The following is a 16,385-nucleotide window of genomic DNA, read 5'->3' as shown; positions in this document are numbered from 1 at the left end:
CCGGACGCCGCAGCCTGCAGGCGTCGGGGCTCAGCGCGCGGCCTCCTCCTTGCACCGCGCCCCGGCCTCCCTGGGACATCCGAGGCGGCCCAGCCTGCAGCCAGGCCGACGTTTTCCGCTTCCCCTTCGCCCCAGGCAGGCCCTGGGAGGGGTAGGCCTGCTTACCCCCCACCCTCTGCTCTTCCCCTTCCCCCTCCGCACTCTGCTCAGCTGCTCATCTTATTTATCCCCCTCTTTATTCGGCTAAATGAGGTGTTCCTCTCCTCGATTCTGTTCCTCTTGACCATGTTCTCTTGTTTCTGTTTGGCTCTGCCGTCTCCCCGCTTTAGACTGTGAGCCCGTCGTGGGGCAGGGGTGGGCTCTATCTGCTGCCCAATGGTCCAGTCCAAGCGCTGAGTCCAGTGCTCTGCACATGGTCAGCGCTCAGTAAGTACTAGTGAATGAATGAAGGAACGATTGTCTCTCTCTGTTGCCGAATCGCCCACTCCAAGCGCTGAGTCCAGTGCTCTGCACATAGTAAGCGCTCAATAAGTACTTTTGAATGAATGGAGGAATGATTGTCTCTATCTGCTGCCCGAATCGTCCATTCTAAGCGCTGAGTCCAGTGCTCTGCACATAGTAAGCGCTCAATAAATAGTATTGAATGAATGATTGTCTCTATCTGTTGCCGAATCGTCCATTCCAAACGCTTAGTACAGTGCTCTGCACATAGTAAGCGCTCAATAAGCACTGTTGAATGACTGAATGATTGTTTCTCGCTGTTGCCAAATCGTCCATTCCAAGCGCTGAGTACAGTGCTCTGCACATAGTAAGCGCTCAATAAATAGTATTGAATGAATGATTGTTGCCGAATCGTCCATTCCAAGCGCTTAGTACAGTGCTCTGCACATAGTAAGCGCTCAGTAAGCACTGTTGAATGAATGATTGTTTCTCTCTGTTGCCAAATTGTCCATTCCAAGCGCTTAGTACAGTGCTCTGCACATAGTAAGCGCTCAATAAGTACTGTTGAATGAATGAATGAATGAACGATTGTCCCTATCTGTTGCCGAATCGTCCATTCCAAGTGCTGGAGTACAGTGCTCTGCACATAGTAAGCGCTCATTAAATAGTATTGAATGAATGAATGATTGTCTCTGTGGCCGAATTGTCCATTCCAAGCGCTTAGTACAGTGCTCTGCACATAGTAAGCGCTCAATAAGTACTATTGAATGAATGAATCATTGTCTCTGTTGCCCAATTGTCCATTCCAAGCGCTGAGTACAGTGCTCTGCACATAGTAAGCGCTCAATAAGTACTATTGATTGAATGAATGATTGTCTCTGTTGCCCAATTGTCCATTCCAAGCGCTGAGTACAGTGCTCTGCACATAGTAAGCGCTCAATAAGTACTATTGAATGAATGAATCATTGTCTCTGTTGCCAAATTGTCCATTCCAAGCGCTGAGTACAGTGCTCTGCACATAGTAAGCGCTCAGTAAATACTATTGAATGAATCTTCCCCACTCCCCTACTTCCTCTCCCTCCCCTCTTCTCCTCTGCGGCCCATCCTCCCCATCCCTCCCCCTCTCCCGCTGCCCTCTTTAGGACCTCCCCAACCCTTGACACTCTCTCTCCTCTTTCCAGGTCTCCCCTTTAAACTGCCCCCTGCTCTTCTCCCATCGGAAGTCTGGATGGCATCCGGTGAGTGGAGGGAGGAGATCTGCCAGGGGAGCCTGGCGGGTGTGGAGCCGAACCTGCCAGAGAGGGGAGGACTAGGAGCTGGTGGGTCTTATTGGGAAGGCGGGGAGCTTGGCTTTGGGATAAATGGAAAGGAAAAAGGGTCCCTCAGCCCCACCGACAGGATCCGAACCCTGTCCCCAGCCCTGCGGGTTTGTGGGGCCAGAAAAGTTCCCCAGCACGGCCCCTTTCCCTTGGGCTGGGAGGCCTTCTAGCCTGGGCCCTGCATTGAGGTCTTCCGTGGTATGGCGTGGTTTTGAAAGCTGTGTGCCTTGGTGGGAGTTAATGGGGCAGCTTGGAGGACGGGGGCAGAGACGGAAAACCCAGAAAGATTGACATCCCCTTCCTCCCCCTAGTTCACCCCTTCCCCCAATCAATTCATCAGTGCTATTTATTAATAGTAATTGCGATATTTAAGCGCTTACTCTGTGCCAATCAGTGTTCTAAGCGCCGGTGTAGATACAAGCTAATCAGGTTGTCCCAAGTGGGGCTCACAGTCTGTTAATCCCCATTTTACAGATGAGGTAACTGAGGCACAGAGATGACTTGCCCAAAGTCACCCAGCTGACAGGTGGCGGAGCCGGGATTAGAACCCACAACCTCCGACTCCCAAACCCGGGCTCTTTCCACTATGCCACACTACTTCTCACAGAGCATTGCACACAGAGCATTGGGGAGAGTTTAACCCAGTTGGTAGACATACCCTGCCCACCCCTACCCTCCCTCATCCTACTCCCTTCCTCCCCAAGCCAGGGGCTCACTGGGATGGGAGGCCGGATGCCTGGCTGAGCTGCTGCGGTTTCCTTGGGACGGGTTGGGTGGCAAAAAAAGGGGATGTTGACAGCTGGAATGGCTGTTGAGATGATGGGAACCTGGCCCAGAGCCCTATCTCCTTTTCCCTCCATCCCCCGGGCCGGGGGTTACCCCTCATCCTTTTTCCTTTGGGTCCTCTTCTGTCACAGTCACCCCATCCCCCCCTTCCTCCACACCCCCTCTGGCAGCGCTGGCATTGGTCGTGCCATCCTAGTGGCAGGGGTGGAGGGTGGATAGGCCTTGCTGCTCTGTGGTTGCCTGGGAAACTGGAAAAATCGCAGTGGGGGCCTCCTCCCCTCCCCTCCCCCTGCATCAATCATTTCTGCAAACTGGCAGGAGGGGAGGAGTAACAGTAGGAGTGTGTGTGAGAGAGCGTGTGTGTGTATGTATGTGAGTGTTTGTGGAGCAGAGCTGCCTGGGCTAGAAGCTCCCTTGCAGCTCCCGGGCACCGGCCACCAACTCCGGACATGGCATCGTCTCCAGCAGCACCGGGCAAGCCCAAAGCCAAATACCCCTTTAAGAAGAGGGCCAGCCTGCAGGCTGCTCCTGCCTCAGGTGAGCTCCCCTCACTCGCCACCTTCCCTTGCCCTTGCTGGGGACTGGCTCTGATGGCTCGAGCTCCTGGCAAGCACCGTCCTCGCTCCCTCAGCAACCAGAGTCGGGAGTCCTCCTCCCCTGGGCTGGTGGCCTGGCCGGGCAGCCGCCGAGACACTGGCTGGTCAGGATCTACCTTCCCTGGGGGCCCTGGCAGTGGCTGCAGCCCGAGGTTCTTAACCTCCCTGGGGGTGGGTTCCAAGGCCACCTCAGTGGTTGGCTCTCCCGAGCTCTTTATTCCCGGTTAGCAGGGGTGTGGGTGGTGTGTGTGATAGCCTTGGGCCGTGTTAAGCAGCCGCATCAGCCCGTTGGCGCCCTGTGGGTGGTCCCACCCGCCTCTGATTCCTCGCCTAATTCCCTGGACTCCCAGAGCCAGTGAGAATGAGATTGACTGGGGCAGGTGCCTTCAGTGAGGCTGCGTGTGTATGTTACTCAGAGTGTGTGCTTGCGTGTTGGGGGCCGGGGGAAGGGAATGTGCGAATCCCCTGAGTGTTCCCGTGGACGTGTACCCCGATGCTCGTGGTTCCCCCCGATTCCCCAGCTCCACTGTGACTCGGTGGGCTGCGGGGGATGGGCAGAAAAATGAGTCATGTGAGTGTGGGCTGGAGGAGGGAGCCCTGGGGATCCTGCAAGGCCTGGGAGCCTCACAAACTCTCCCTTCCCAGCCTCATTCCTGTGGCTCTCACCCAGATGGGAGGGGTGGGAGGTCGGGGGGTTTTGCTGCTCCAGTCTGGGCCATCACCGAGGGCATCCACCCCCTTGCCATCGCTGCTGATGCCCGCTCCCGGGAGAGCCCACCCCGCTGCCAAGAATCCTGTCAGAACTGCCTGGATGGGGGTTTGGGGAATGGAGGAGGAGGAAGCTACTGGCTGGGAAACTCAACTTGGCAGCAGGGGCCAGGGCTTCTGGGAAGTTGTTGGTGCCCACGAGGTGGGAGGGGGTAGGATGGGGGTCTCAATGAGCTCTTCCTCCTCTGAATCCCCTGACTGGAGAAGGTGGGCCAAAGGAGGAGGTTCAGGGAGGCTGAGGAAGCTGTGAGGGATAATAATAAACTATTGGTATTTAAGGGCTTACTTTAATGATAATAATTCTGGTACTTGGGAAGCGCTTGCTATGTGCCAAGCACGGTGCAGAACGTTGGTGTCGTACGTGATAATCAGATTGGTCACAAGTCCCCCATCTCCCAGGGGCTCACAGTTTAAGGGGGAAAGAGAACCGGTATTAAATCTCCATTTTATTGATGAGGAACCTAAGGCAGAGAGTGATTTACCCAAGGTCCCACAGAAGCAGAGCCAGAAGTAGAACCCAGGTCACCCGACTTCCAGTCTGGTGCCCTTTCCACCAGGCGACACTACTTCTCAAAGGGAGCTGTTGGGGAGAACCCAAGAGTGGGGGTTGGGGCATTAGCTAGATGTTCTTGGGCAAGCCTGGCTGAGGGCCAAGTGCCATTTCCCTTTCTGGAGGCCCAAAAGAGGGTTCATTCCACTTCCACCCGGATCCTTTGGATTTGTGATGGGACTGGTTCAGCCTGAAGTCCCTAGGAGCTCCTGGGTCCTTGACAGGGAAAATGAAACCTCTGGGGTTTGGGGATGGAGGGTCCTCCATGGACCGCACAGCTGCCCTGGAACAGGCCACTCTGGGGTCATTGCTGGCCGAAATTGACCCCCTCCCGGCCCTTCCTCAATCTGAATCCAAAGAATTCCCCTTCAATCAAACTGGCCTTGGGACATGTGGAAATGGGGAATGAGCTCTGGTCTCTTGGTTTCTCGATCCCATACCACTCTGTGAGGCCCTTTTTTTTTTTTTAAAAAAAAAGTATGTGTTAAACACTTACTATGTGCCAAACATTGTTTTAAGCACTGGGAAAGGTACGTTAATTAGTTCGGACACAGTGTCTGTCCCACGTGGGGCTCACAGACCCAAGTAGGAGGGAGAACAGGTATTGAATCCCCATTTTACAGTTGAGGAAACAGAGAAGTGAAGTGATTTGCCCAAGGTCACAGAGAAAGCAGTTGGCAGAGCTGGGTTTAGAACCCAGGTCCTCCGATTTACAGGCTTGTGCTCTTTCCACTGGGCCACGTCGTTTCCCTACCCAGTGAGTAAGGGGCAGGTTGGGGCGGGGAGAGACTTCCGAGGGGCTGGCCCCTCACCAAATCAGACCTGGGGTCTGCCCCCCCCCCATGGCAGATTTGAAGTGGGGGTGGGAGGGCTCAAGCAGGGGACCCCGGAGAGATTAAAGCCATCCCAGGGAACCAGCGGGGCGGGGAGCCCCAGACCTGCGTAGGGCACCCGTGGGTGCCTCAGACTTGGTTTTCCCGGTGAAGGGCTAGAGCAGGGGCCCGGAGAGGTGAGGTGAGCCAGGCCCCGTCAAAAGATTCCCTTTCATTGGTCCTCTCAGCCTGGGAGGAGAATCCGGCGTGGTGGAGACTGCTGATGCCCGCCCTGGGGCCGGTGCCCCCTCGCCAGGGAAGTGAGGGGCGCCCAGGACACCGAGAGCCCGTGCTGGGCCTGTGTCCCCAGCCCCGCACCAGGGAAGCCTGGGCCCCAGAGGTGGGCCGCACCTGAGGCCGGGGAGTTGTGACCCCATCGTTGGGTAGGGATTGTCTCTATCTGTTGCCAAATTGTAATACTACTACTAATAATAATATTGGTATTTGTTAAGAGCTTACTCTGTGCAGAGCACTGTTCTAAGCGCTGGGGTAGATACAGGGTCATCAGGTTGTCCCACGTGAGGCTCACAATCTTCATCCCCATTTCACAGATGAGGGAACTGAGGCCCCGAGAAGTTAAGTAATAATGTTGGTATTTGTTAAGCGCTTACTCCGTGCAGAGCAGTGTTCCAAGCGCGGGGGGAGATACAGGGTCATCAGATTGTCCCCCCCGTGAGGCTCGCAGTTAATCCCCATTTTCCAGATGAGGTCAGTGAGGCCCAGAGAAGTGACGTGACTGGCCCACAGTCCCCCAGCTGCCAAGTGGCTGAGCCGGGATTCGAACCCATGACCCCCGACTCCCCAGCCCGGGCTCTTTCCACTGAGCCACGCTGCTTCTCCACTCGTACTAACTGAGCGCTTCGTGCAGTGCCGTGCAGAGAGGAAGGAATGAGGGTGTGAGCCAGGCCCCGGCGGGCCCTCGCTTCCTGGGCTGGGGTAGCCCTGCCCCCCGCCCCCCCCCCTCCCCAGGGCAGGCTGTGGCAGCGAGCGGGTTAAGGGGACGGTCCCATCTCCGCGGAGGCCTCCGGAGGCGTCCAGCCCGCTGCCCCGCCGCGGCGCCTCCCCCCGGCCGCGGCGCCACTTGGTACGGCCCGGCTCCGCTCCGCGGAGACCCACTGCAGTCGTGCCCGGCGGCGGCGGCGGCAGGACCGGCCGTGCTGGCGGGGAGGGGAGGGGGCCGAGCCCGGAGTTGCCCACTTCGTGCAGGTAAAGGATGGGGGACCTCCTCCCCTCCCCCCGCGGATGCCCCCTGACCCCCGGTCCCGTCGGTCGCCCCGGGCCTTGCCCAGAGCCAGGTGGCCGGGGTCGCGGGGGAGATGAGGGGAGCTAGGCCGCGGGGGGTGGGGGGGGTCCTCCGGGAAAAGACCCCCGGAACGCGTCCCCCTCTCCCTTCCTTTTGAAAGCGGGGCCTCGTGGCGCAGCCTCTTATCGTGGGTCCCACCGAGAGAAGCAGACCGGCTTCGGGGTGGGGCCACCGGCCACTTGGCAGCCCCAGTGTCCCGGCTGGGAGCAAGACGGTCCCCGGGGAGGGGTCGGGTGCCAGCCGTCGCCGAGCCCTGCTCTCTGGGGGCCGCCCGGTGGGCGGGGGGGGGGGGGTGGCCGGGCTGGCTGAGCCTTTTGCTTGCCGGCCCCCTTTAAAGTCTACTCCCCCAGCCCGACCCGGGACCCGAGAGGATGGAGGCGAGTGGCCGGCCGCCTTGGCACCCCCCGGCATCCTTCCGTCCCTCCGGACTGAGGGACCCCGGGGTCCCCGACCTGGCCAAGATCTTCCCTCCGAGGAAGGCGTGGTGGCTGGTAGCTCGGGCAGTTGTGTTGGTCAGCCCCCCGGGAGTCCCCGACCTTTTGGAGCCTGGATGTCCCGTCCCCACTAAGCCCTGGTCCCAGCTGCTGCCCCCCCCCCCCCCCCCCCCCCGGTCTTGCCTCCCTCCTCACCCGCACCTGTGGCTGGGCCCTCTGCTCCCAATCCAGTCCCTGCCCCGACCTCAGCCACACTTTTCCATCCCCTCCACCGCCTTCCAGCTGTTGGGATCTGAGCCTCCGGACGGCCTCCCTTCACCGCCACCCCCTGCATTCACCTAACCCGTCCTGTCTCTGCAGAAGCACGTGGCGGGTTGGGGGCACCCCCACTCCAGTCAGCTCGCTCTCTGCCGGGCCCCCCTTCCTGCCTCAAGCACTACCCCCTGGACCTGCGCACGTCCATGGATGGCAAATGCAAGGAGATTGCTGAGGTACCTGCCCCTCCCCACTCTCCCGTGGCTTGGCTGCCCTGGACTGTTGCTCCCCCCGCCCCCCCCCCCCCCCGTCTTATTCCTCCCTTCTTTCCCAGCTATACCCCGGGCCGGGGAGGTCGTCGGGGGCGGTGACGGCGCCCGGGAGCCCCGACGCCGGCTCTGGGAGGGCCCGGGCCTCACCCCTCACACCCTCCTCCGGCGCCCTGGCAGGAGCTGTTCAGCCGCTCGCTGGCGGAGAGCGAGCTGCGCAGTGCCCCGTACGAGTTCCCCGAGGAGAGCCCCATCGAGCAGCTGGAGGAGCGCCGGCAGCGGCTCGAGCGGCAGATCAGCCAGGATGTCAAGTGAGGCCCGGCCCCCGAAGCGGAGCCCCAACGCCTCCCCTGGGGGTCCCCCCTTCCCGCTACCCTCTCGTTTCTTCTACGCCCCGAGGTGTGCCCTGATGCTCTTTGGGTTCTCTCACGCTGACTCCAAATCAATCAATCCGTAGTATTTATTGAGCACTTACTCTGCGCAGGGCACCGGACTGAGCGCTTGGGAGAGTACCACAGAGTTGGTAGGCCCACAGTGAGTGTACAGTCTAGCAGCTCCCTTTATCAATCAGTCGATCAGTAGTCTGAAGGGGGCACCTGCTGGGAGTGGACTAAACTTTTGGGAGAGCACAATTGAATTATAAGAGATGGCCCCCACCCGAAAGGTTACAGTCTCGTCGGGGAAGATGGGCACTAAAATAATTTACGGAGAGGAGGAGGAAGTGCTCAAACAGTGGGAGTAAAATGAAAAGTTCTAACGTCCAGCTTTTATATCTTCTCTGCCTCTTCTTTCTCCTGTCAGGGTAGGGAGCGAGGCTGAGTCTGTCCCAGGTTTCTTCCTGAGCTCCCCAGAGAGTGCTACAGCCCCAGGCAGGGAAGCCCCGGGTCTGAAGGTCCACCCCTTGTCCGACCCTTTGCGGGCCCAGGAAGTGGGGGACTTGGGAGCCCGGTCCCTCCCCTGCTCTCTTGGCCACCTCTCAACCCCACCTCTCCTCAGGTTGGAGCCAGACATCTTGTGGCGAGCCAAGCAGGACTTCCTGAAGACAGACAGTGACTCGGACCTGCTGTGAGTGGCTGGGGGCAGGGCGACACCCTGAAGGGGGAAGGGAAGGCCGTAAGGGCAATGAATATTGGGGAGCAGTGGAGAGCCCCCTGCCCTGCACTGGTTTTGGCCCTAATCCTTTCCCTCTCCCCGCCATCCCTGTCCCGTCTCCCGTTGCCCTTTGGCTGCAGGCTTTTCAAGGAGCAGAGCGAGGACCAGGGCGACCACGGCCTCTGGGAGAGGGATGGACTTCCGGAGCGGGAGTTCCAGCGGGTGTCCATCTCTGGGGAAGAGAAGTGCGGGGTGAGGGGGGCTGAATGAGGAGATGGGGGTGGGTAGGAGAGTCTGGGTGGGAGTGCTGGGAAGGAAGGGGGCGGGGGGTCCCGACTCCACCCAAGTAAGTATCTTTTCCCAAATGGTGTCCTCTTTTTCCTGGGGCCACCAGTTGGGGAGGACGGTGCTGGGTGGTGGGAGAGGGAGGTCTGAACTGCCTTCTTCCATTCCCCTGGCCCTCCCGCCTGGGCAGGTGCCCTTCACAGACCTCTTGGATGCTGCCAAGAGCGTGGTGCGGGCCCTATTCATCCGGGAGAAGTACATGGCGCTGGCGCTGCAGAGCTTCTGCCCAACCACCCGGCGCTATCTGCAGCAACTGGCGGAAAAGCCCCTGGAGACTCGCGCCTATGAGCTGGGGCCTGAGACTCCCGTGGCAGCTGGTGAGTCCCTCCCTCTCCCCCTACACCCCCTTCCTTGCTTCCTTCCTTCCTCTCTCCCTGCCTGTCCCTCCCTCACAGTGGGCCCAGCGGTTGGCTGCACCTGGCCTGGGCCTACTCTGGGACCACCCTGGAGGGGTTTGACTCGGTCCAGGGACTGTTCCCCCCTTCCTTTCCCTCTCCCGAGGAGCCCCAAGCCCCTTGGTTGAGTTGAGGTTACCCTGACCTTGCCCGAGCCTCAGCAGAGGTTGGCATGCTTGTCTGATGGGGAGCTGAGGTGGGCAGAGTTCCTGGATGTCGGTGGACACCTCGCACCAATCCCGAGAAGGGAGGGCTGTTGGAGTGACCCCGGGGAGCGCTGCGGAGAACTCGCATTCTCAGCCCTCCCCCGCTCTGTACCTCAGATGCCCCTATCCACCCGCCGGTGACCGAGCAGCACCCTTATGAGCACTGCGAGCCGGCCTCCATGCCCGAGGACCTGGGCTTTGGGCTGCGCATGGTCAATGGGGTCGTCCACGTCTACACCGGCCGCGGGGAGCCGGAGGAACAGTAAGCCTGCCGGGTGGGGGGAGGAGGGCTGATATGGGGAAGGGGGACCTTGAGGCTGGAGGGACTGGCCTTGGGGCCGCCCCCTCTCCCCCCCCCCCCCCGCCACTCATCCTACCACACCCGGTCTCCTCAGGAACTCCGAACTGGAGCTGCCCTACCCGGACCTGCAGGAGTTCGTGGCTGACGTCAATGTGCTGATGGCTTTGATCATCAACGGTCCCATGTGAGCCTGGACTCCCCCTGTGTCCCCACCACCACTGCTCGCTGTCTCTGGGGGTCCCCCGCCTTGCCACCTGCCTCCTCTGCCTTGCTAGGCTGCTGAGGGAGCCTCAGGCTCCCTACCCAGCACCCTCTCTGTCCCGCCTCTCATCCTCCCTCTGCCCCGCCCCCTCTAAGGGACCCCTCTCTGCCCTTCAGCAAGTCCTTCTGCTACCGCCGGCTGCAGTACCTCAGTTCCAAGTTCCAAATGCACGTGCTGCTGAACGAGATGAAGGAGCTGGCGGCCCAGAAGAAGGTGCCACACCGCGACTTCTACAACATACGCAAGGTGGGCCCCGTCCCCTGATCCTCCCATCCTCAGCTTCACTCTTCCTGGCCCTGGGCTTCTTCCTACCCCTTCCCCATTTTCCCCTCCCAGGCTCAGCCCCAGGCCCGGAGCCCTGCGGCCCCGGGGCCGGGCGGGGGCAGCCCTCGGCCCAGCTCCTGAGAGCCTGGCTTCTTCGCCTGGCTCTGCCGCCGCCTCCAGGGTGAGTCTCCGGGCCCCCTCCTGCCCCGAGCTCCTCCTGGACTGAGAGTCCAGTCTGCCAAGAGCTCCCATCCCTCCTTGCCGGCCGCCCCCTCGTCCCGCCATCAGGGGTCCTCCCTCCTGCCACCTCCTCAGGCCTCTCCTTCCCTCCCTTGTCTGGATTCCCCGGTCTCTGGTTCTCCCACATTCCTGGCCTCCTCTCCGGCGCTCACACCCACAGGGTTGAGCAAGTCCCCCATCCCGACCCCTCTGGCATCTCCTCCTGGCCTTACCCCTCCCCTCCCCTTCTGAAGGAGGTGGCTGCCCCGGCGCCCACCCTCCTTCTCTCCTGGTCCCGCGGACCAGCCTCTCCTGCTCCAGCCCGCTCCCTCCCCAGCCCCCTCGGGGCGAGCGAGCCCGGCTTGGCACCTTGGCTGACCGTGAAGAGCTGTGGCTGCTTCTCTCCTGATTTTTGGCTGCTCCCTCATCCTCTTGCAAATTCAGGGTCTTCCCAGAGCGAGGCCCTCCTGGTCTCCGGACCCACCCTGACCGTCCACTTGCCACTCGCAGGTGGACACGCACATCCACGCCTCTTCCTGCATGAACCAGAAGCATCTGCTGCGCTTCATCAAGCGGGCGATGAAGCGGCACCTGGACGAGATCGTGCATGTGGAGCAGGGCCGGGAGCAGACTCTGCGCGAGGTCTTCGAGAGCATGAACCTCACGGCCTACGACCTCAGCGTCGACACGCTCGATGTGCACGCGGTGCGCGCGGGGGTGGGCGGCTGAGGGGCGGGGCCGGGCTGCGGGGGTCCGGTTGGGAGGTGGGTGGTAGAGTGGGAGCCCCCCTGGCTGAGCTCCATCCGTTTCGCCCCCTCCTGCAGGACAGGAACACCTTCCATCGCTTTGACAAGTTCAACGCCAAATACAACCCCATCGGGGAGTCGGTTCTGCGGGAGATTTTCATTAAGACCGACAACAGGGTCTCGGGGAAATACTTTGCTCACATCGTTAAGGTAGGGGGGCAGGGCCCCCTCGGCGGACCCCGGCCTCCTCGGCGCTTTTTGTCCCAGGTCTCTCAGGGTCCTCTGGGGACAGGCCTTTTGTCTCCTAGTCTCGAGAGGGGCCGGATTGGTCGGTGGGAGCCCGGGTAGAGGATCTTCCCATCCCGTTGGTTGGCCGAGCTCTCCGGGCAGTGCGCTACGGAACCCGGGCAGATGGCCAATCTGGGAGGCCGAACTTGGGCCAGATTTCCCCTGAGATCTTTCCGAGCCCCTGCAGGACCCCTTGAGCCCCCCTCCTCCACCCCGCCGAAAAGAGGATAAGCAAACAGCATTCCTGCTTTGCCCAGACCTTACCCACAAGCTCCAACCGGCGTCTGCCCGGGTGGTCCTGGTCTGGCAGGGACTTCGGAGCAGGGAAGCCTGGGTAGTCGTTGGATCGTGGCCAGAGCTGGGGCAGTGGTTTATTCAAATTTTCAAAGTTCCTGGGAGGGGGCCCACCGAGGGCGGGGGGTGAGGGGTCAGGCAGTCCCTAAGAGAGAGCTGATGGGGTGGGGGCAGGGGCAGGCAATTCCTGGGTGGGAATCTGATGACTTCGGTTTGTTCTTTGATTCCCGAAATGGGCTCTGGGCCCCAGCTCCAACTCTAGCCTGACCTGGGCCCCAGGTAGGCTATTCCTGCCAGGGGGCGGGGGATCTTGAGGACGGTCAGAGGGAGGCCGTACCCTGGGGTAGAGGTGACCGGGTGCCCCCCGACCTCAGGAAGTGATGTCAGACCTAGAGGAGAGCAAGTACCAGAACGCGGAGCTGCGGCTCTCGGTGTACGGACGCTCGCGGGACGAGTGGGACAAGCTGGCGCGCTGGGCCGTGGAGCACCGGGTGCACTCCCACAACGTGCGCTGGCTGGTGCAGGTGCCCCGCCTCTTGTGAGTGCCAGGGCCCGGGGGCGTCGGAAGGTCGGGCTGAGGGGCCGTGGGGGAGGGGTGCGGGTGGCCGGCGGCGGCGGCGTGGGGCTCCTCTGCCCGCCTGCCCTCGCTGATACCCACCCCTCTCTGCCCACCCCTCTCTGCCCACCCCCTACCAGTGACGTGTACCGCACTAAAGGCCAGCTGGCCAACTTCCAGGAGATGCTGGAAAACATCTTCCTGCCCCTGTTCGAGGCAACGGTCCACCCGGCCAGCCACCCCGAGCTGCATCTCTTCCTAGAACACGTAAACCCTGGTGGCGGGGTCACTGGGAGCCGGGAGGGTGGGTTGCCCACAGATGGGCGGGGCAGAGCCCGAGAGCCTGACTTCCGCTCGGCTTCCTCCCTCTCTCCTCCCCGCCTCCACCCCCCCCCTCAGGTGGATGGCTTCGACAGCGTTGATGACGAGTCCAAGCCCGAGCATCACGTATTCAACCTGGAGAGCCCCCTGCCCGAGGCCTGGTTGGAGGAGGATAACCCCCCCTACTCTTACTACCTGTACTACACTTATGCCAACATGGCCGTGCTCAACCATCTGCGCAGGTACCGCGGTCCCCTCCCCCCTCCCATCCTGGGCCTGGTGCTCCCTCTTCCAGCCGGCCGGGGATGGGGAAGACGGTCGGGGACTGACGTCCTCCCCCCACAGGAAGCGTGGGTTCCACACGTTCGTGCTACGACCACACTGCGGGGAAGCCGGGCCCGTCCATCACCTGGTGACGGCCTTCATGTTGGCGGAGAACATCTCGCACGGACTGCTGCTGCGCAAGGTGGGGCCCCCCACCCCCTCCCTCTTCCTCTCTGCTCCTTCCTACCCAGATCTGCGTCCCCCTGTCTCGACCCCACCCTTTCCACTGGCTCTCCCCCCCCCCCCCGGCCTCGACCCCTTCTGCCCCCCCACTGCCTGATTCGCCGTCTCCCAGGCCCACCGGGCACCGCTCGTCCTGGGCCGGCCCTCCCTGACCCCAAGGTTCCTCCCCACCCCCGGGAGGGGTCCGGGGGTGGGGATCTTAGGGGATGGGGAGGGTGGCACGGTCAGCGCTCTTTGCCCCGTCTGCTCCTCCAGGCCCCGGTGCTGCAGTACCTGTACTACCTGGCCCAGATCGGCATCGCCATGTCTCCGCTCAGCAACAACAGTCTGTTCCTCAGCTACCACCGTAACCCCCTGCCCGAGTACCTGTCCCGGGGCCTCGTCGTCTCCCTGTCCACCGATGACCCCCTGCAGTTCCACTTCACCAAGGTCAGGCCCCGCCCCCGGCTTCCCGCCTCCCCTCCTGGCTCCCACCGCGGAACTCCCTCGCGGTCCCCCCGGAGAGCTGTGGGGCGGGGGGTGGCGATGACTCGGCCCCGGCTCCGGGGAGGGTGACTTCATCGCCGGCTTTCCTCTGTCCGTGAGTGGGGGTGGGAGGGTGGGCACTGAGTGTGTCGTCCCCCACCACCCCGCCCCAGGAACCGCTGATGGAGGAATACAGCATCGCCACCCAAGTGTGGAAGCTGAGCTCCTGCGACATGTGCGAGCTGGCCCGCAACAGCGTACTCATGAGCGGCTTCTCCCACAAGGTAATCCATCCCGGTGCGGGCAGTCTTCCCGACTCCCCCCCGAGAGTCCCTGACCCTTAGCTGTGTTCAGGGAAGCAGCTGATTGGAGGACCGGGAAGGATCTCCCCCAAACCCCTCGTCCCCCCCGGCTCTGGACACGCACCTTACCCCAGAATCCCAGCCCCCTCCCTCCACCATTCCTGTCCGGGCCTTCCTACCAAGTCCAGCCCGGCACCAGTTTCTCCCATCTCCCCTCCATCTCCCTCTCTCCCTCGGTCTACCTTCGTTGTCCAGGTGAAGAGCCACTGGCTGGGGCCCAGTTATACCAAGGAGGGGCCGGAGGGCAACGATATCCGCCGCACGAACGTGCCCGACATCCGCGTCGGCTACCGGCACGAGACGCTCTGCCAGGAGCTGGCCCTCATCACCCAGGCCGTGCAGAGCCAAGACCTGGAGCCCATCCCCGAGGAGGACGGGGGTCTCTCCATGGGGGGCCCCACGCCCTGAGGAATGGCCTGCCGGACGGCGGCCCGCGGCCCTCCACCTAACGGCCGCCTCGTCTTTCCCTCCTGCCTGAGCAGCCGGGGGGCTCCCGGAACTTGGGCCTCTCTGTCGTCTTGTGCTCCGTGGGTTGTGGGTTGCGTGCGTGCTGTGCGGGGATGGGGCCGCGCCCCTTGGCGGGCAGAGGCGGAGCCTCGAGCTGACTGGGTGCCTGGCTCCCGTCTGGTCCCTCGGTTCCTCTCCGGCCCACGGGGCTCGGTAGCGGCGGGGTGAGGGCGGCGCCCCGGAGTCGGGAGTCTGGCAGCCGAGATGGAGGGAGATTTAGTGGCTTGCCCGACTCCCCCGGAAAACCTTTTGTGGTCCCCGCCTTGAGTCCCGGTTGCAGCTGCGTGCCCCTGATAGGGGGTGGGTCCAGCCCCTCCTGCCCACTGACTGCTAAGGGATTCAGACGGCCCCAGGCTAGCTCCTGCCCACCCTGCCGGCGGCTCCGGGATTCCAGCGTGATAAAAGAGCGTAGCTCTCATTTACTGCCGGACCCATTGCCTGCGGGGTGGAAGTGCGGCTGGGGCCCCGTCCCTCTGGGCTCCTTGCTGCGGTGGGGCTGGTGGCCTCTGCCAGCCCTCAGCCCCTTGCCTCCTGCCCCCTAGAGAGCCACTGCTCTTCTGGGAGGGTAGGAACAAGAAGGGGGGTCCCTATTCAGCCCCAGGATCACCCCACCTTCCTCACTGCCTGCTGCTCGTGGCTGAAGGGTTACTGGGCTGTGTGCCAAGGAGTTGGGGCCAGGCCTCAGAGGGACCGGTGTCCTCCTCCGCTCCCCCTCGGGGGTCTTTGCCGAGGCTCCCTGGTCCCCGCCCCACCCCTCCCGACTGCCTGTTGTGTATCAGAGCTGCGCTGCGCATTCCCGCCACCCTCCTTTTCCTCTTCCCGCTTCCCCATCTCCCTTCCACCCTCTGCCCCCCAATCCCCATAGCATGATAATAAACAGATTATTTAATTAACGTGGTGTTGGGGGTGTGGAGCCATAGGGGCTGAGGGTGTTGCGGGGGAGGGTGAGACTTGTAGTTAGAGTACTTATGAAGCATTTACTGTGTGCAGAGCATTGTGCTAAGCACTGGCAGGGAATCCACAGGGGGGAATTAGACACTGTCTCTGTCCCTCAGCAGGGGGCTCACAAGCAAAGAGGCTGGTGCAGATGCTGCCCTTCCTCTTACCTCCCTGGAAGGGTCCATCCTACAGCCTGGGCCCGACAAGGCCCACTGACCTGCCCTGGCCCCACAGTGCCTCCCCTGGGCCCACCGGCCAGGGTCAAAGGGCAGGGACTGTCTCTGTTACCGATTCGTACATTCCAAGCGCTTAGTACAGTGGTCTGCACATAGTAAGTGCTCAATAAATACTATTGAATGAATGAATCTGGCCCAGATGACCCCACACAGTGTGCCAGTCAGCTGCCCACTCTCTCAGTTCTCCCTTTAGGTGCAGGAACTCCTGGGCCCTGCCCTACTCTGGGCCTCTCTGATGATGCCCCTGACTCTGTGCCCCTGCTGTCCTCTTTGCCCTCTCTATGCCTGGGGGTCAGTCACCCTTCTCCGGAGCCCAGGGCTCTTCTGCCTAGAAGCAGTTTGGCCTAGTGGACAGAGCCGTGGCCCTGGGAGTCAGAAGACCTGGGTTCTAATCCACTCTCTGCCACTTGCCTATTGTGTTACAGGGGACACATCACTGTGCCTCAGTTTCTCCATCTGTAAAATGGGGATTCAATACCAATTCTCC

At 61.7% G+C, this 16,385-nt stretch overlaps 1 protein-coding gene across 4 annotated transcripts; it reads left to right on the top strand.

Moving 5' to 3' along the window:
- On the top strand, nucleotides 1–15,616 carry AMPD2 (adenosine monophosphate deaminase 2). 4 transcript variants are annotated; one of them, XM_029069228.2, is made up of 20 exons: nucleotides 1–151; nucleotides 1,623–1,679; nucleotides 2,967–3,083; nucleotides 7,430–7,560; nucleotides 7,774–7,904; nucleotides 8,590–8,658; nucleotides 8,826–8,937; nucleotides 9,161–9,347; nucleotides 9,749–9,893; nucleotides 10,027–10,116; nucleotides 10,311–10,440; nucleotides 11,188–11,382; nucleotides 11,502–11,633; nucleotides 12,380–12,543; nucleotides 12,702–12,828; nucleotides 12,961–13,124; nucleotides 13,228–13,348; nucleotides 13,645–13,818; nucleotides 14,028–14,138; nucleotides 14,412–15,616. In XM_029069228.2, exons 2-20 carry the CDS (start codon nucleotides 1,670–1,672, stop codon nucleotides 14,622–14,624), a joined length of 2,523 nt encoding a protein of 840 aa, XP_028925061.1. In that variant the 5' UTR covers nucleotides 1–151; nucleotides 1,623–1,669; the 3' UTR covers nucleotides 14,625–15,616. The 4 variants fall into 4 exon arrangements, with proteins under 4 accessions (XP_028925061.1, XP_028925063.1, XP_028925064.1 ...); XM_029069230.2 differs by lacking the exon at nucleotides 2,967–3,083 and having other exon boundaries at nucleotides 3–151; XM_029069231.2 differs by lacking the exons at nucleotides 1–151; nucleotides 1,623–1,679; nucleotides 2,967–3,083 and adding an exon at nucleotides 1,692–1,760.
- The last annotated feature ends 769 nt before the right edge of the window (nucleotides 15,617–16,385 follow it).

This window comes from Ornithorhynchus anatinus, chromosome 7, assembly GCF_004115215.2.
Source record: "Ornithorhynchus anatinus isolate Pmale09 chromosome 7, mOrnAna1.pri.v4, whole genome shotgun sequence".
NCBI classification, from domain to species: domain Eukaryota; kingdom Metazoa; phylum Chordata; class Mammalia; order Monotremata; family Ornithorhynchidae; genus Ornithorhynchus; species Ornithorhynchus anatinus.
This window is presented reverse-complemented; position numbering and strand designations above follow the sequence as displayed.

What these genes read in the sequence shown, in the direction of transcription:
- AMPD2 (XM_029069228.2), top strand. An exon ending in CGCGGGGAGCCGGAGGAACA is followed by an intron (nt 9,894 to 10,026) that starts GTAAGCCTGCCG and finishes CGGTCTCCTCAG; the next exon opens with GAACTCCGAACTGGAGCTGC. An exon ending in GTGCTCAACCATCTGCGCAG is followed by an intron (nt 13,125 to 13,227) that starts GTACCGCGGTCC and finishes CTCCCCCCACAG; the next exon opens with GAAGCGTGGGTTCCACACGT.